At 39.1% G+C, this 19,971-nt stretch overlaps 1 protein-coding gene across 3 annotated transcripts; it reads right to left on the reverse strand.

The window, feature by feature from the left end:
• Positions 1 to 663: 663 nt before the first annotated feature.
• LOC139114468 (uncharacterized) lies at positions 664 to 18,124 on the reverse strand. 3 transcript variants are annotated; one of them, XM_070676225.1, is made up of 5 exons: positions 17,843 to 18,124; positions 14,786 to 14,893; positions 4,936 to 5,382; positions 3,100 to 3,546; positions 664 to 2,232 (listed from the first exon to the last, which is right to left on the reverse strand). In XM_070676225.1, the coding sequence occupies exons 2-5, from the start codon at positions 14,868 to 14,870 to the stop codon at positions 2,105 to 2,107; spliced, it is 1,107 nt and encodes a 368-aa protein (XP_070532326.1). In that variant the 5' UTR covers positions 14,871 to 14,893; positions 17,843 to 18,124; the 3' UTR covers positions 664 to 2,104. The 3 variants fall into 3 exon arrangements, with proteins under 3 accessions (XP_070532326.1, XP_070532327.1, XP_070532325.1); XM_070676226.1 differs by having other exon boundaries at positions 17,948 to 18,060; XM_070676224.1 differs by lacking the exon at positions 17,843 to 18,124 and adding an exon at positions 14,974 to 15,142 and having other exon boundaries at positions 14,786 to 14,931.
• Positions 18,125 to 19,971: the final 1,847 nt, after the last annotated feature.

A 19,971-nucleotide genomic window follows, 5' to 3' on the forward strand; every position in this document is an offset into this window, starting at 1 on the left:
TTGTCATTTTCATTGCATTGGTGGACCATGGAGGTAGAAAGAAACCTCCATGGGTGGACGAACCAATGTACTCGAACATAGCCGTTCATTCCGTCAACCACAAGCAGGAGACATATTTGTTCAGAGCAAATGTGAAAAAGCAAGATTTTGAGAATGAACCGGAAGAAAATATAAGCAATAACTGAAATGAATATTGATGAATTGCTCTAATGGTCGCAGACCTCAAATTCTAAACATTAATCTTATACCATAATGACTATTGTATCACATTAATAAAAACATCAATCCCAGAATCCAAAGCTAGCTTCACGCAGCGCCCATGCGGCAACGCAACGTCACTGGGACAAGCTAAGGCACTCACCACATACCTCCCCCTCTCTACGGTCCGTTTCTGTCTGTATCCCTATCTTGACTGCCTGCCTGTTTCTGTGTATGTCTGCCTCTGTGTCACCCTCCCTCCCCCCTCTCTCACACACACGCGCATTCACACACACCAAAACACCGCCAAACATTCACTTGCAGAACAACCAAGCACCCCTTCTGTTTGTCACCCGAGTTGGCAGGCAGCAACTCGGGTTTCAGGTACCATCCAAGTCAATGGAGCCTTCCCGTAATGCACAACTGTAAACAAATCAGGGGACAAAAAAAGAAAAAAAAGCCACATTCTACGAAACAAAAGTTATACATTTTATTGTGATCTATGAAATACAGTCGGTAATCAAATTTCCTAATTATCGCAACTAGCAAAACAGTCTTCCAAGGCTTGACACATGCATGTTTTATTTAATTCTATTCAGCCTACACAAATATTAGAAATATACACTTAATACGCCTTCATGTACTCAGACTTTCACTAATATGGCAAGTTAGCTGATCAGAATGGATGTCAGTGAAGTGGGAAAGTTCGTGTGTACATACCAGTCTGTCAGTAATGATTGGCTTGTGGGAAAACGGTTACATTGCGTTCGGGATCTGGTTTCAAAGAGATTTTCCGATTATGGATCGATTATGGATCCGATTAAGCGTGATGAAATCTGTTGCCGAGCTGTGAAATCGCAGGTTACGATTCGATTGAAAAACTCCAAGTCGATTCTTATACTTTGACTGGCGGGCAAGAGAGAAAACCTTTTCCACTGACTTGCCACGTGTCAGTCTGACGTCGAGCCAACACTGTGCGTGCGCCTATTGTGAGAAAAATAGCAAAAAAACTTATACAGACGTCGAGGCCGTTACGGGCCTTTGACCTCTCACCTTCGAAGTGTGAGAATTGAACTTGTTAAAGACAAAATAACAAATAAAAACATGAGCTTCTTCCGTTTTAAAGACGAACAATCATGCCTAACTGTAAAAAAAAGATACCGGCAGCACAGAATAAATTCAAGTTTTGAAAGTTGTCTAATACTACTTTATGTCTCTTTCAGTTCTTCTATTTCATTTTTTTTTCTGACTCAGAATGCGAAAAGTCACAAATATAACTGCTGGATACTGCGCATGCATGGGCACCACTGTCTCACTATTTACTATTTTCCGAGATGCTCATGCAAAACACGTGACATTTATTCTGAAATATTAGTGGTTTGCAAGCCCTGACTCACGTCAAGGTGAAGGCGCCCATACGCTACTTATTCTAGTCAACATCACGACAGCTAATTGTAAACCAAGACTACGGGTGTTGAATTAGGATGTTGAAAGTGTGAAATATGATGATCTGAAAACTTACTATCTATACTATAAAATTGATAAGCAAATGTTTTACAAAACTCTGATATTCCTTTGATATACACTTACTTAAGTATTTAAATTGCAGCAAGTGTCAAAATAAGACTCCTTGCAGCGTCGAAAAGATTATTATGTTTATTGTTGACATTACAGTTTCATAAAGATTAAAATGATAATTCCCAATGGTTCATCCTATATTACTGCAATCTCTGATAATCTAATTGAAAAAAATACATTTTATAAAATTTAAATGTCGTCAAGTATCTTAGGATTTTATATCGATAGAGTTCAAATATAGGAAAACAGTTATACTATGAAATGAGATCTTGTGTGATGGTTTCTCATTTGATACAAAAAGTAACTTAGGATGCCTGCTTGTTCCGCTTTAAAATAAAACTGCTATACTCAAACAGAAAAATAAAGCTGCAGTAGAGACAGTAACCATGGTAACGCCACCTTCAGCTTGTGGATTCACTGGTTTGTCGGTTACTTCAACGATGACGTCGATTGTACCTGTTGAACGAGAGAAAAGAAAACAAAGACAGAACGGAATTATTATTTATGGAAGACAACGAAATAATAATCTACTGTAGACTTGGTACCGTAAGTTTGTGTATAAAAGTAGTTCAGTGCATGTGATATAGTAGAGCAATCGTGGCTGGTTTTATTTGACCGCAAGCAAAATGCAAGCAAACCGTCATTGATGCAACCGATAACGGTTTGCTTGCATTGCGTCGAATGCCTGTGACCGCGACGGTCCTGGAAACGAGAACCAAACTAACGATTGCGTTCACTCCATGCATGCGCAAATCCAATATCCAGGAAGCTCTCGCAAGTACAAGTGCCATGTTCGCCTCTGCACAAATCAGTGGAGACAGCTAGCGTAGGCTCGTATTGCGGTCATGTCAGCAAAAGTATTTTACGGGAAAAAGTAACATTCATGCGTTTCAACTTGCTAAAATGACTTTATTTGACACAGTCGCCGACTTGAACGACGTCTAAATCTGCCGTAGAAAGTTTGGTTAACTGTAGGATCCATTTTATGCTTCATCGGTTAGATGCTCTCAGTTTCTATGCACCTCTCTCCAACGCCAACATGATGGTTCTACATTACATCGCTTGGAAGAAAGGGGTAACTCCTAAATATTCGCCAAGCTAATATAATTTGCGTTAATGTAGTGCAAGTCAATACAGACGTTTGATAACACATAGACAAGACCACCATATATAGGATAATGGAATTCCTCATATCATGCAATATACTACTTTGAACAAACTGGAGACACTCAGATTTTCGTGAGCATTGCATGGAAGGCGATGCTTTACAGAAATAGCTAACCGACGAGGCCTGACTTGTGCTCTGATTTCGCGTGTACTTACAATCCTTCACTCCAGCGCCTGTCTCGGTTAGCGGCACACATATGTCTTCATCATCATCTTCGACGCTTTTGGCACTTAGATTTGGTACCAATCGAAGACACAGCTCCTCAAATTCTTTACATTTCTGCTCGTCTATGGTTACCGTGTGTACGATCTCCGGCACGTTCACCGTGTTGCTGGCGGCCGTTGGGTTGTCCTTCCCGTTCAGCGCCGTCCTTGTCAGGCCGTGGTTTACGATAGTGGGACTTCCCAGGCCCTGTGTACCTCCTGCTCCCTCGAAGAATAATTCAAAACCGAAATGGTCGCCCATGGTCGTATTCTTCATGGCTGGTAAATCCACAGGACCGACGTTCTGTACGTCGACGGAAAATGAAATACTAGTTTGTTCTCCGGCTTTGTATGTCACCTTATCTGGATTGTTCAACTTGAAGTCCTTGATTTTTAGATCTACCGAATGAAACAGAACAAGTACATGATAAACAACAACTGTGATAGATAGCGTAAAACCAAGTATCGATGAGCATGCGGATTTTTTTGCTTTCATTAGTCCGTAATCATTTGTCCTTTCAACCTTACTCAGGCGAATACATACATTTAGAAACTCCATGAAAATGTAATCTAAATATTCGCTGCTCCAATGTCCACCTTACATTTTTTAGACTTTGTTCCCTATTTTGTTCTCTATTTTGATCATTAATTCATCTATCTCAGTATATGTTGAATTTTTTGTCATTGAAATTGTAAAATTCGATAAGTATGTATGTATGTATGTATGTATGTATGTATGTATGTATGTATGTATGTATGTATGTATGTATGTATGTATGTATGTATGTATGTATGTATGTATGTATTGCGAGACAATGTACTCAATGTCTGAAGAATGGGCTGTCTTCTTTACTCGATACTTTTCCCTGTTTGCTTTTCACGTAAACAATAAGGAATAGATCATTGATGTGTATTGAGGAGAGATGTGTGTTGGTCTGTTTAAAATTTTGCATGATGTAAAAGCATGCAATTAAGACACGAAATAAAACATTGCTACATATTGTGAATCGTTAAAATGATATTTCAATTAATTTTCCGCGCACAATTGGCTCACATTTGTGTAAAACATGTATCAGGATCACATGATGCAATAAAATTATGTGTTATACATTATCCTTGTCAACTGAAACACATATACTCCCCGTCTTCTTACTCTGTCTGTCTGTCTGTCTGTCTGTCTGTCTGTCTGTCTGTCTGTTTCTGTCTCTCTCTCTTCTCTCTCTCTTTGGGTCTGTCTGTCTGTCTGTCTGTCTGTCTGTCTGTCTGTCTGTCTGTCCGTCTCTCACTCTCTGATGTTTAAGTCGATAAACTCCCCTCTCTTGTTTCACACATTGTATACACACGTGTACTGCACACACAAGCATGTATATATATATATATATATATATATATATATATATATATATATATATATATATATATATATATATATACGTGTACTGCACACACAAGCATGTATATATATATATATATATATATATATATATATATGTGTGTGTGTGTGTGTGTGTGTGTGTGTGTGTATGTATGTATGTATGTATGTATGTATGTATGTATGTATGTATGTATGTATGTATGTATGTATGTATGTATGTATGTTATGTTAGGTTGTAGTTGATTGCAATACTATGTATGTTGACATGTGCCCTCGAGAAATAACGTTAGCATTAATTGTACAGGCATTCACAATGTTCAAAATATCGACTTTGATAATTTTGTCTCACTGACATGTTGGCTATCAGGTTATGGAGTGTTTGCTTTTGTCGGTATAGTATATCGAGGCTTTACCTGTGCAGTGCAGATGACCAGCGCCACCTGGTGGTGCGTTTCCTAAGATCAGGCAGAAATCGTTATTGATTATGTCGTCCGTTTCTTTGTATTGATGTGTTGGAAAGATATCGACGCAGAGATGGTCGTAATGAAAACAGTGATCCTTGTCCTCATTCATGGTGACAGTCAATCCAGTCAAGTTCACCTTCTGTGAAACGGCGAAGGCCTGCGCGGCCTGATTGTTCGGAATAGTCAAGTTGAAGCGCTCTGAAAACTGGTGCGCATTCTCCTCTTCAACGCTGTCGGCGAAGTACGCATCTGCGTAGAACTTGGGCGAGTCTCCAGAGTGCAAACCCATCGTTCCAACATTCTTTACCACCAAAGTTAGTTCAATAGGCGTCTCCTTGCCAGGCATGTACAAAGGCACCGCTTTGTTTGTGATCGTGAAGAATTCTGCCTTCAGGTCTAGATGTGAATTGAAAGAGAAACAATGATCCGTTAGATACGCTTGCCGCGGGGACAGACGGACAGGCAGATAGACAGACAGGCTGACAGACAGACAGACAGACAAGAGTTCAGACTTTTATTTTGTCCATGAATGTTATTAATTAATTAATTGATTTGTTTACTTATGCATTTATTTATATATTTCTTATTACAACTTGTTTCGTTACCGGTAGTGTCAAAAGTTGTGAATAATAGTTAGTTTTCGTCATAGTCTGCATAGTAGTTCATCTCACCAAGATTCGCTCCACACATCTTCAATACAATTCAGTTTAATTTAATTTTAATTCAATTTCGTTCAATTAATTTGATTCAATTCAATTCAAGCCAATCCAATCCAAATTAGTTCAATTCAATTATTATTATCATTATTATGGTTTATTTCATACTCAATTTAATTATTATTATTATTATTATTGTACTTGGGCCTCAGCCCAAGTACATTTGTTTTCATTCCGTGGGAAAAAACTCTGTAAGGTATAACCATTTCTGGCTGAGACCAGGGAGGGCAAAATGTCTTGGCTTCATCTTTCTTGGCATAATAAATGGCGTAATGATGTTAACTGAATGGAAGTGCTGCTCTCAGCCAGTCTTGAATAAGTGAGATGTGAATATTAATGCTTCTCTATCTGAGTTTTTGCCACAAAATCTTCTGAATATAATCAAAATGTGCATCGAAATGCAACAATTAATGCACCCTCCGTTTCCTAGGCGATGGCACGACCCTTGCTACGCCCACTGGACGAGCCAAAGTGGGAGGGGTAATTTCAGTTTGGTCGAACAAGAGGGCTCGAGACCAGAATTTAACATTAAACTTGAAACATGTTTAATCGCTGACAAGATGTGGACTAGTGTTAATCGAAGTAAAATTGTGAAAAGGAAAGGTTTTATATCCCGGACACAATGAAAAACATTACGACTGGAAACTGTACCCCCAGTTGAGAATAGTAATGCCCACAGCGATGGAGAACACTTATCCTTGAGCTGAGAAAACCAGACCATCATTTCGAAATAGAGCTGCAGATTCGAGAAGCTCGTTCAAAATAGCTAGGTACACCCAAAGGGGTTGTTTCGAGTTTTGAGGGCAAATTTCGCCTCCTTCATATAGAAATCGTACGTTTGTTTTTCCAGGAGAAACACACCATTTGACACAAAATTTGCATGTAAAGGGGTCGCCAGTAAGCACGTGGTCAAATCTGGCAAAAGAAACAATAGGAAATGTTGGGTAAAGCCAGTCCAAAATAAACTGATTTGAACTTTTGTGTTTTGTAATTTATACCACTGCAGTAACATTACCTTTTTTTGACAACATCACACAATGTAATACGTTTTGAAACTGAATACTCCGACGTATTCTGTGTCTCCTTTGCTAAAAAATACGGTATGCCGATTGCCATGTAAGGAGATGATGACGTCAAGACAGATTTGTAGTGCGTTTGGTCCTGGATGGTGCACGAAGTTTTGTCAAGGTAGCTTGTGTATTTATTTCCTAAATGGGAGAGATTAGGGTCGATCTTTACGAAGGCCGAAGAATGTTATGATACTCTAAGCGAGCTGAACTCTAACGCGAATGGTTGGATAATTTGGAGGATGTCTAGAATGATCTCGTCTCATTAAGATTATTTGGCGGTCAGTATTGAATTTCAACTGCGTCACAAGTTTGCAAAATGAGTATTCCGTCGAACGGTCAACGAACGATACTTTAGAAATCTGGAGACATGGCACATCGCATTTTTATTTTAGTATTTTATATTTTACAAAAGATTTAAGAAGTAATGATTTAGTCGAAAATTCTGAAAAAAATATAGGAAGATTTGATCGCGAACACATTTTCACTTGGGGTCAACTAGCCCTGCGTACGATGCTGTGTGTTCCGCTACAGCTAATCGCCCCGCTCACCACAGTGCAAAGACCCGTACGTAGGGTCGGTGACTTCAAATCCATTTTGGGACTTGACGTAAAAAGCCAAATTACTGTCGAAATTCAGCGTTCTTGGGCCCAAGTCGTATCCCAGCCTACCTCAGCTACTCGATCGCTTCCAAAAATGACAGTCTTTTATTCACTTCTCGTAAATAACCGTCGATGTCGGCAACTCTCTCGCTAGCCCTGCGTACGATGCTGTGTGTTAGCTGTAGCACATAGCATCGTACGCAGGGCTAGGGTCAACATGGGGTCGCAGCCATGTTGCCTCAAAACTTATTTCTGTCTGCACTCAAACTCAAAAATGTCGGATATGAACCTGAAAAATCGATGCAATTTTGTCAAACTTCGGCGAAATTTCAGCCTATAGACAAAATTTCATCTAGGTAAGGTAAATTTACTGAAATTTGATCGACAAATAATCCTGAGCTTGAACGTGACAGCTGCAGCTCGCCTTCTCGGGAAGTCAAGTATCCAGCTGCCCGTACACAGTTGCCCATATGGCCAGGTTTATGAGATTGTTTTCAAGCGACGGCGGCAGACCGTACGGGGCTCTGGATATGAACCTACCGCCGCCGGTGTAGCTGTAATAACTGTTGCGTTGTTTTTAGTGCCCACGGACGAAGTCCTGGGGGAGTTATAGGTTTGGTCATGTCAGTCCGTCCGTCCGTCCGTTCATGCAGATATCTCAGACATGCCCTGGTCAATTTCTTTCAAACTTTGCACAAGAATAGTACCCAACCCCATACAGATGCACGTCGATTTGTTTCACAATGCGATCGAATTTGGCCGTGTTAGAGGACTTTTTAGTTTACACCTCCATAGACTCCCATGTATAAGGCCAAGAAAAATAAAAATTTAGTTTCTCATCGTATTCATATTGCCTAAAGGATGCAGTGACACAGTTTTTTGTCCCCACGGATAAAGTCCAGGGGGCTTATAGATTGGGTCATATCCGTCCGTGAGTCCATCAGTGAGTCCATCGGTTCACGCAGATATCTCAGACATTTTGACAAAACATCATGTGACCTTGGTGACCCTTGCCCTCAAATATACATTATTGTCCATAACTCAGTAACCACAAGTGCTAAACCTTTCATATTTGGTATGATGGGACACCTTATGACGCCACATATTGTACCCCATTAATTATGCGCATATCTAATTTTGAGCGAGCCAATAGAGCTAGAGGTCTGATTTTTGGTATCTAGGGATAAGTTAACAATATAATTTGTTTGACAAAACGTCACGTGACCTTAATGACCTTTGACCTCAAATATATATATATATATATATATATATATATATATATATATATATTATATATATATATATATATATATATATATATATATATATGTGTCCACAACTCAGTAACCACAAGTGCTACATCCTTCATATTTGGTATGATAAGACACCTTATGACACCACATATTGTACCTCATTAATTATGCGCATATCTAATTTTGAGCGAGCCAATAGAGCTAGAGGTCTGATTTTTGGTATATAGGAATAACTTAGCAATACAATTATTATGACAAAATGTCACGTGACCTCAATGACCTTTGACCTCAAATATATATATGTGTCCACAACTCAGTAACCACAAGTGCTACACCCTTCATATTTGGTATGATGGGACACCTTATGACACCACATATTGTACCTCATGAATTATGCGCATATCTAATTCTGAGCAAGCCAATAGAGCTGTATGTCCGATTTTTGGTATATAGGGATAACTATAGGGTAGAAATCTAAATATGCCCATCTAAATATTAGACATCTACCATCGAGAACAAAAGAAATTTGCTGTAATTTGAATATTTAAGGAGTTTAAGCAATTTCCACTGTAAATAAAGAACCCCTGCCTCAAACTCCACAAAAGTTGCCAGACATATTTTGCCGTTGTCATGCCATTGCTTTGTTTAATAACCAGTTAATCAAATGCCTAATTGACAGGAGGAAATTCAAGACCATATTTGAATAGTAGTATATATTGTCCTCAAAATTACTCTATCACGGCCCAAGTACTCATTGCCTTCAGCAATACTGCCTTGTTATTATTATTATTATTATTATTATTATTATTATTATTATAGTTTATTTCATACCCAATTTGTGACCCAAAGGTCAAATAGAATGAGTGTACAATATATAAAAAAACGAGAAAATGTACCGTACATACAGTAGATATTTAAAAAAAAACTGTGTTGCCGACACAGTTTTTTTTAAATATCTATATAAAATACAGAAAATCCTTTAAAAACTCCAGTTAAAAGATTGATATAAACATTAAAAAAGTCCACAGAGAGACCGACGGTAAAATAAACTGATAGATAATAACGATCACAATCACAACTGACGCCGGAGAAGGAATTCATGAATTATGGAGCAATCTCATGCTGTAAACTACTGGACTTAATTCTTTACGTCTTGTACGGGTTTTAAAATTAATCTTGTCTTTATTCCTCGTTGAATGATGTAGAGGGAATATGATAATTAATCAGATTGCAATATTCTGTACTTTCTTTTTTCGCTGCCATGAGGTTGCCTACTTTTAAACTTCTTTATCTGTAGTTTTGACGTGTTTCTCATTCAAAGATACAGTTCCTTTCTACTCCTAAAGACATGCTTAGTGTTTATGGAGTCAACAAAGCCGGCATGTTTGTAAATATCTAGAGTGTCATTGGCGACTGAATTTCATTCAGGTCTAGAATTCCGTACGCGTTATCAACAGTAATATTGCTTTTACTGTGCTCGATGAGATGGATCGCCTTTACAAAGTTAATACTTAGGGGAGAACTTGAAGAAGAAGAAAGAAGAAAACGTGGTTATTTAGCAAAACAAGAGTAAAGAAAATATTACTATTGTCAATAGTTACTGTTATCCCCCTATAGAAGTAAGGTTACCGTACCATAGAACAGTGTTATGGGCCAGGAAAATCTCAAAGAGATCTCCACATCAACTGCATTATATGCTGCCTGTCATTGAACGACTTTAGCTTTCTTGTGAAGACATGTGTTCGGTCATTTTCCGTATATAATTGATAATTCCAACCAATCAGCCTTTTCGTAAGGAACTGAAGTCCTGGGACAACGTCAGCAGATTAAGTGATAAATGATTGTGAATGAGGTGTACGGACAATACCTGTCGTTATTTCTTTCCGACATGAATTTGAAAAGAAAACCTTTCTGTTCAGTTTTTTCCGCAATTTCAAGGTTGTGAAAAGAAACAGCAAAAATTTACTCGATTAGGGAACCAACAAGATCAATGTCACCAGTATGTTTATAAAGACAACATATTTAAGCAATAAAGCACACCCAGCGATGGTATACCACGAGATTTTGACCAGTTCACGACATATATGCACCAGCGATAGCGAGTGCATATATGGAGTGAACTGGTCAAAATCGAGTGGTATACCGTCGCTGGGTGTAATTTATTGCTATTATATCATAACAGTATATTGAAATTCTGGCGTGGAACGTCAAAAACGGACTTTTACTTAGGCTGAGAGCTCGCACGCATGCCTGCCATGGTATATCGCCAATATACCATGGTTGTTATCGCGTCTCGACCAATCATATCGCAACACTTCCGCCATCAATATAGTGGTATGATATAATTGAGTATATTGCACTTCGTTTTAGCCCCTGAAAAATGACCGAAACTGAGCAATAAATCACACATTAACCTTGTAGTGTCCAAATATTCCCTGCAACTTCATATTGCCGGCAAACGCCTATTGACCCGCACTCGTATTTTAGTAGATATTTGAGAAAGCAACTGATATCCAAAGAATGTTTTAATTGACAGTTAGCTCTATGAAACGACAGAGTAGCTCATATGGCTAGATGGTGTTTAACACAGTGATGAACAACCGAAAATGCACGCCATAGTTGACATGGAGTTGTTTTGGTTCATACCTAATTGGCTCCTCACACTCAAACACTCGATAGTGAGGCAAATTTCAAGTAGCCCTTTCAAAATATAACCATGTATAACATGAATGAGTAACCTTATTTTTGACTTCCGCTATAATGGCTTGCCACGCAGTACAGAAACGATAAAAGCCTCTGTCGATCTGAAGCGTACACGTTTTCCAGAGTGGCTTCAGACGACATCTGCATGTCGTCTGCGCGGGAAGCATCCTCAGGTACAATTCGCGCGCGTGGGTAATGTTAGCCCGTACAATCAAATAATACTGTGCACGGTTACTCTACCCAAGAAGGGGGTTGCATATTTGTCGTTAGGGTATGGGTAATGTAACCTTTTAGATTTCACCTATCACCTGTAAATTGTTCCTATTTAAACCATCGTTTGTGAACGACAGCACACACCTTAAAAACAGAAACACAACAGGTTGTAACAAGTTCTGCATGTGATGTTGATTTCTGCATTCTCGGATGATTGCAGGGACTGGCTGCTGAATCCCTCGTTGCAATACCGGTGACGCAACTACTTCTGTCGAAACGTCACTAAAAATGTCCGAAGTAGGTATCCATGCAGGTAGAATGTTTTCAGACATGAGAGCATTATCTGAGTAAACAAAAAGACCTCCAAATCTAACCACGGGATTGTCTTTTACAGAGCCTATCGTGAAAGGAGGAAGACATGGAGCATGGAAAGTAAATATAACAAAAATATTAGCGACAAGGACAAATTTAACTCTCACTAATGTTTAAAGATAAATTAGTTTTACAGAAAGGAGAACGGTGGATATAATGATAAAACAAATTAAACATGAAATGAAATTTCGTAAAATGCAAAGCAAGATAAAATTGCAAAGGAAACTAACTCTTTCAGCATGTATACAAGAATTGTATCGAATATGGCAGCCAAAACATTGCAAGCGCCTTGCCGGAAGCGTAACCTGTACGGAAGTATATGTGTGTTATAGTTCATCGAAACTCCAGTCATCCTTCGATATCTTGTGCATTCATTCATAATATATTATTGCTTTCCAGGCATAGGACAATTGAGTTCGGAACCGCTGAAATGTTTTTTCGTTTTCGTTGAGACAACGTCGGGCAACGAATGTCATAAATAAAAAAAATGTCATGAGATGTCAGTGTCATAAAAAACTTTAGACTTTTTTCAATTCAATAGTTATTCCCAAGATATCATATAACAGCGATTTTGTTTCCTAAAAACATCACACTTTTCGTTTCCTAAAAACATCACACTTTTCTCTTTCAAGATAAACAGAGTTATTTATCACAAAAACAACGTGAAAATCAGTAGTGTTTTCACGATAAAACGCAATTCGATACAATTTTCGAAATCCATACATACAGGGCAAAGGAGAGACACTTTTTGAGGACTGATAGTATTTTCAACAATCTTCAAAAATCGCGAGACAATATATTTAATCATGTATGCATTATTGCGATCTGATTGGTCGAGACGCGAGAAGAACCGTTGTATAACGCGAATTATATCATACCAGTATATGGCGCAATCTGATTGCCCAGACGTGAAAAGAATCGTGGTATATTCGCGATATACCACGGCTTGCACACGCACGAGCTTTCGGCAAGAAAATTATTTCTGACGTTCCATGCCAGAATTTCAATATACTGTTATGATGTAATAGCAATAAATCACACCCGGCGACGGTATACCATGATATTTTGACCAGTTCACTTCATGTATGTACTCGCTATTGCTCGTGCATATATGTCGTGAACTAGTCAAAATATACCAACCGTCGCTGGGTGTGCTTTATTGCTTAAACATTCACTGATGTTAAAAAGCTTGAAATTCGTACCAATGAAGGCACAACTAATACATCAACAGGTTTTATAGTATTCTAGTACTATCCTTCTAAGTTGTTCCATCGTGCACTGGACATACTAATGATACCTGAATAAATATCTCATTTTATTTTATTTTTATTTTTCGGTAAATGTCAACTTTGATTCCATCTGAAAACTCAAGATGTATGCCATATGTATTGTACATAAGAAGTCTAATCACCTGGTTGATTTATGGTGTTTATAATATGTCAGTGACGTAATTGTATCAATGTTGCTTCATGCTTGTTTCTAGTACCGATTGCAAATTTTTTACATATCTTTTCTGAACTAGCACTTGTTGAGGCTCATTTTAACGCTCTTGGAATAAGAAACATTTTCGATGTCTTAGGTTTTAGAAAATCGGATTTTTTAAAATTTCCTATGGAGTTAACACATGCCCACAGGGATGGCAGCCATGTTGACTTCTAAATATCGTTGAATGTTTGGTAACTTGCTTCGCTAATTCCAAATTCTGCACGGTAACCCCTGATCTTTGTTCTTGATTTGGTAAAAGAACTGTAGAAAGTTTCGTTACGGAAAGTTTGAGCAAAACTTGAAGTCTTCCACTTTCGAGGCGCGTATCGCCTTAATGGTAACATGGGTAAGGGAGTCATTGAAATCTCTAGCCGGTCCGTCGCAACATCGGATTCTGAAGCGGGGGCAGAAGGAAATTTGTCACCGGTGATCGCGGCTTGACTCATCAAGTTCAACCCATGCATTTTCTGAAGGAGATCCGCGTCGCCAACACACATGCCATGGATTTGTGTCATTGCCCATAGCCTCCATCATATGTCACTTTAATAATGGCCCACTGACATTATTATCGGGCTTGCTAAACACATCACTCATACATGCACGGATACAGCTAAGAGGCTATTGGTCCGAGTCGTTGGCCTTTTGGCCTCGTCCGACCGAGGTCCGTGACTTACTTGCCAAGTACACTGCAGTGGGGGTTGGGGGTGGTGGCTGGTTCAGCTTAATTCTAGAGGATTGTGGTTATCACGGATCACTCGTAGCGTCTCACTGATGAGCAGTTTCGGTTATGACATCATCGCACAAATAAAATGTTGTTTGTGTTCGAATAAGTTAAATATTAGCTTTAGAGGGACACAAGAGTCCTTGTGAATAAACTTTATGGTCAAGCAGGTTTGCAAAACCTTGAAGATGTCTGATTTAAGATGACATTAATTGGTTCCTGCGGCAAAGCAAATAGCTGCCGTGCTATGGTGTCAGGCTAGCGTCAGAGACCTTGCTTTGTTTGATTGTTATCATCCATATATGCGTCAAAAAACCAGCCATGAACTTTGATTTGCTGATTATACTGGAACAACATTATACTATAGTAATGTTATTTAGTTATACCGAAGAGACCTTTGGCATCTTGAACTCAATGGTCACTGGGTTGGGAGAGGTTATCGTAAAGGGACTTTTGGTCGAACTCCTGTTTGCAAGAAAACGATCTCTGTCATCATGGTTGTTTGTACTGCATTCGGACTGAGTACAGTGGCAGAATTGTTTTGTGAGATGAATGACACAGGTATGATCGATAAGGAAAGGTTACCGCATCGGCCGACAGCGCGCGCTGATAAAAACACAAAAGCCGAGTCAATGAAACCCTATTTTATTACGATAAAAATTCTTACCTGCAGTCGCTGAGACATGCTCCAGGTGTGCGACCATGAATATCGTAATCAGTACAAAACTCATCGTCCGGTCCATCATCAGCATCGAATACTCAATTGTATGTACCTCTGGAAGACAACATGAAAAATATTCTCTCTCAGTGCTGCTTTGTCTCGAAAATTTCTTTGTCTAGATGTTTCTCCCATACCCCTGTAATCCTATCAGGGGACGCGTGGGTGACGATGACGTCATTTTTTGCGAGAAAGGTTGCGTTTTTATGTCATCATTACGCCACAAATCAAAAAATGCCACCATATATACAGCAATATCTAAGGGCATGGAAACAAAGAGACCTGTACAAGCTGTGATAAAAAACAAATAAACGAATAATTCAATTTGTATATTGTATCCATAAATAGGCCTTATTCATAGTTCCGGGGATTTCCATCCTCGACTCTATTGAGTTGCATAAAAACCCTATAATACTTACTGTATTCACATGGATTATTGCCTGTATTTTAGCTGAAGAGTGCATATACAGATGAATACAGTCAAGAATCCATTTTTTGTATTCAGCAAGCCTGTATTCATGTGAATTCGTGTGAATTCACGTGTATTACACTATAATACAGGCAACTCATTAATGTGAATTTATATGAATTATTGGGTTTTCATGCAGTGCATAGTGTAAATTAGGAATAATGCCATCTGTCAATATATATATGAAAATGTGATATTGCCAAAAGTACTGTTAATGACATTGAAAGATAGACTTAACCCGCTTTTTATTTGGGAATTAATCATAATAATGTCCAACGATTTAGCCGTAGGAAAAATCCAAAGAGCGACCTATTCTAGAATTATTGATAAAAGCGTTTTTCTGGTGAAACACATTGTGTCTCTTTCATTTATATGTGTGGTCGCGACGATTAGTAATTATTCAATAATTCATCGACTGTCTCTGTTCGCAATGTAAGGCCGTTTACAATTTACTGCCTTTTATGAAAAAAAATATTCTCCGCTCTCTTCGTCGTCATGCCACCGTCAGTCAGCCAAATTTATCCAAAATATTATATGTATGCTTTAAATATCACGGAATGATCCCATACAAAGGGCTCCATTGGGGGTTTTTCGTCGAAGGCTGTGCCTGGTACGTTTGCTGTTCTGTACTGTATAGCTGCGAAGGTACGCTGTATGCAAATACAGTTACATGTAAATTGTTCATTATTGAAAATAAGGTTGTTGAAACACTGGTACATACGGGAGATAGTTAATAAGTAACTTTTCCTGTTAACCTTTCGTTTATTTACTTCAAGTAGCAGGCACAGATCGCAAACGGGGCCAACGGATCAGGGTTGTCGACGTGCACTCGTACAATATACTTTTTGTACAATAATATCTTCGTTTCGGGGCAGTTCCCGCCCGCCTACCGACTTCCGGAAACGTTGTTCCTCAAGTTTTATTCTACCTTACCGGGCAATCTCAAGATATTACAGAAATTAATCACCATTACTGATAAATTTCAGCAATGTTGTCAATAAGCCATGAAAGCGACACCATTCACACAAACTCAATAATTTCACTACAATTTAGGGCAATCGGAGTGGCACTGCGCGGCGAGCGCTCTAGATCTTTCGTTCACAATGTGGTGCTATACAGACGAGAATATATATTCGATCGGAAACATTTAGAAATCTGAAAAATCCATAGAGACGTTAACAAATTGTTGCCCGCACGGCTTGACCAAGTCCAACTAACTAACAAAAATGTTCGGAAATCGAGCTGGGTGCACATGGAATATAAATATGATCTACCTATAACCTAGTCAAGATTCTTAATTTGGTACGTTTTATACAGTACTTCAGTAATCTCTCCGGTATGTAAGAGCGTGGGAAGTGTATGTTTATAAATGCCTCGTTTCATATGTACAATCATATATTGTTTTCATCATAAATATTTTTCGAAATTAGGAATGACTCAAAAGAATGCAAACATGGCTGTAAATAGGCGGATTGGTGTGGAGACCGTTTAGTCCTTCAAATACTGAAACAAGTAAGAACAGCCATTATTGGTGTTTTATATTTTCATGGCACTGCTACTGGCGCCAAAGCTCACTTAAGTGGGGTGAAGTGGTTACCATGTCCCCTTCTAGACTGTAATACGTTATCTTCAAATTAGGAGCAACTGACACCTTCAGGTAAAGAACTATCAAAGAAAACAGGTTTAGCGTCGAATTTGTGCATTACTGATATACCAAACCAGTTCATTTGATCGTGTTTCACGGGGGTATTAAAAACTGTACATAGTATTTGCCACAAGATTCCCTTTCAAAGGAAAAGCAGAGGGTCACAGCGACATAAACACTAAAAAGTAAGAAATATTCGAACCAACACGGAGAACAAACTTTGTTGATCGCACTTTAACGAAACGCGCAAATTCCAAGAGTTATTGAAAACGCAGAACTATTTCACAGTCAAGCTGAAACGGGGTCAGGCAAAATGGAAAAATGTGATATTTACAATCATCCAAGTGTAAGTTGATTGGAATTTACAAGACTGTTTGCCAAGGGAGCTGTGTCGTAAAGGTTTTATGATTTGCAAACACAGGTAGTTGTTGAGGGGAGTGGCTACCGCTTTCGATAAGCAATCCAATTTTAAGCCGTACTAAACAACGCCGACAGTAATCTGGCCATTTTTCTCGGTATAATAAACCAAATAGCGCAGTGTGAGATTCTTATTACCCCGTGTTCATTGTCAGCATGGCTGAATTCATGTGCCTGCAAAATTTACTTGGACTTTGAACGGTCGGTGATGACATATTGTCGGCCCGCTGACGAGGCTCGAAAGGCGTGCCTCGGCTTTGGCTGTTTCTCCTCTCAAATCTTTAAAAGAAAATAACCCAGATTCGTAGGCCTGTTTTGCTGTCTGAATAAACCTATCATAAAGATTGTTAAACTTTGTATGACGAGCGGATCTTTGCAATTTTGCGGAAAATTTCTGCGACTTCGTTCAACACTAACTTGTAACACGCGGCGTGGCGCCATTGTGTGAACATGTATAGTACGGTTTTTTACCCACCTGTTGATGTACCCCGAAGTCACTCGGAGAAAGCTGGTATCGCTCAAATCTGACGAACCGAATATTACAGTGATGGTAAAACTTCAAACTGTGGACAATAAGTACCTTGATCTTGCAGATAAAGCGACTTTGTGGGTTGTTCTGTCGTAAATGCCACTTCTTCCAACCAGAGAAAACCAATTCAACACCAACTCATGTAATCACGCATGCGCAATTATAAAATGTTTGCCGCCAACTCTACTAAACCCAATCATTGTTATCACGAAAGACGCTGACGTCATTAGGTGACCTCGGCGAGTTGGCCTTCTATATGAGTAAGCAAACCGATGCTGATAATTTTAATCAAATGCTGTCGAAGATTAAGCAGAACCAAATAAGGGATGAAGCTTTCAAGAAAGGTTGAAAAGTTGAAAGGTGTTGTTTAAGTGAACTCATACGGCGCGCACTAACTATGGAAACATCCATTAACTAACTGTCCATTCAAAGTTAATATTTCATAATTTGCAAACAAGACTTCCACGTTTTCTTAATTGATACGTTAAGCCAAGAGAGTCAAGAGACACTGAGTCTATTGTTTTAACTTTTTTACAGTTGTTTTTACATAGTCGTCATGTATGACCGACCCTAACCGACACAACTCACTGCTGCCGATATTGTCATTTTTTACTCCAAATTGATTCTCACCCACTTCGTGCTGTCGCCGATGACCTTTCTTGTTTATGTCAATTCCCTTGTATCCCCTACATTCCTGGCACTTATGCATCTTTTATTTCACATGCAACGAAGTATTATAAAACCCGTATTTTTCTGTCTGTCTGTCTGTCTGTCTGTCTGTCTGTCTGTCTGTCTGTCTCTGTCTGTCTGTCTGTCTGTCTCTCTCTCTCTCTCTCTCTCTCTCTCTCTCTCTCTCTCTCTCTCTCTCTCTCTCTCTCTCTCTCTCTCTCTCTCTCTCTCTCTCTCTCTCTCTCTCTCTCTCTCTCTCTCCCCGTGCCTGTGTGTGTATCTATTTTTTTGTTGAGCTATCTATCCGTAAGGGGGAGGGGGTTGTACAAGGTTCAATGAATCTGTCTGCTCACATTTTACAAGTGTTTGTCTACGTGATTAGCTGTCTATAACACGTCTGATCAATTAGGTTCTGTGTCTCTCATATCTTGATGATCTGACGATCTAACGAAACAAAATCCTTTTCCCATCTGCCGTATGTCATCATATTATGCACACGTTACGTGGCCAATTTGTTGAGTCATTAGATAACACACGCGTGTCCACCACTGATGTGCAATGACATCATCTGCTTGTATACTTGAAGTTACTCCACAATAGCTTACATGTTGTGACGTTAGACCTGTAACGTGCAATGAACAGTCAGCCAAAATAGGATCCCCTCCACATCACGTGGTCGGATTATCTCATGGGTGACGCCGAAGGACTGGGAGTTTCCAAGAACTATTCTTATTGACTGTTTTCTCGATCATCGGTGGGTGGATATACTCGGGTAGTTCATGTAGAAAGCCGTACTTGGAAACAGTTCACCTCCATACCGTCTGGTCGTTTTGTTTCATAAGCGACGATTCACGACCGAGCGTTGGAGTTAATCTTATCATGGTCCCTCTATATATAGGGACCGTGATCTTATGATTTCCAGGGCTTTCATTAAGTTTTTTATCAACAGGCTGAAAACATTTATCAGGCGGCTAGTTAAGGCGGGGGGAAAGCTCAAAAGGAGGGATGTGCCCCCTCTCAAAGGGTGTTCTAGGGTCTCCCCTAGAAAATTTTGAGATTTTATGTCTTTTTTACAGCTATTTTGAGGCTTTCTAGATTCTTTTCTATGCATTTTAGGAGCTAAATTTATTCAGCATTTTATCAAGTGTTATAGCTATTTTTTTGTAAAATCATTAAAACACAAACAGTGAAACAAAAATCCAAGGAGAGCAAGTTGCAAAAAGCGAGCGAGGAAGAGACCACACACTTGTTTCGAAACGTAGCGTCAAAGGATCACGCTGTCAATTGACAGCCAGGTTACGGCTACGTCTCCCCATGGCTTATATCTACATCGGGTACCAGTAAGGGTGATCGAGCTCGAGTCACTTGCTACATCATCATAGCTGCAAACAATAGAACGCGCACTC

Source organism: Ptychodera flava, chromosome 16 (genome assembly GCF_041260155.1).
Source record: "Ptychodera flava strain L36383 chromosome 16, AS_Pfla_20210202, whole genome shotgun sequence".
NCBI classification, from domain to species: Eukaryota; Metazoa; Hemichordata; class Enteropneusta; family Ptychoderidae; genus Ptychodera; species Ptychodera flava.

What these genes read in the sequence shown, in the direction of transcription:
- LOC139114468 (XM_070676224.1), bottom strand. Translation starts at nt 15,104, where the DNA reads ATGCCCTTAGATATTGCTGTATATATGGTGGCATTTTTTGATTTGTGG. An exon ending in GCATGTCTCAGCGACTGCAG is followed by an intron (nt 5,383 to 14,785) that starts GTAAGAATTTTT and finishes ATTCACATCTAG; the next exon opens with ACCTGAAGGCAGAATTCTTC. An exon ending in TGGTCATCTGCACTGCACAG is followed by an intron (nt 3,547 to 4,935) that starts GTAAAGCCTCGA and finishes TTCATTCGGTAG; the next exon opens with ATCTAAAAATCAAGGACTTC.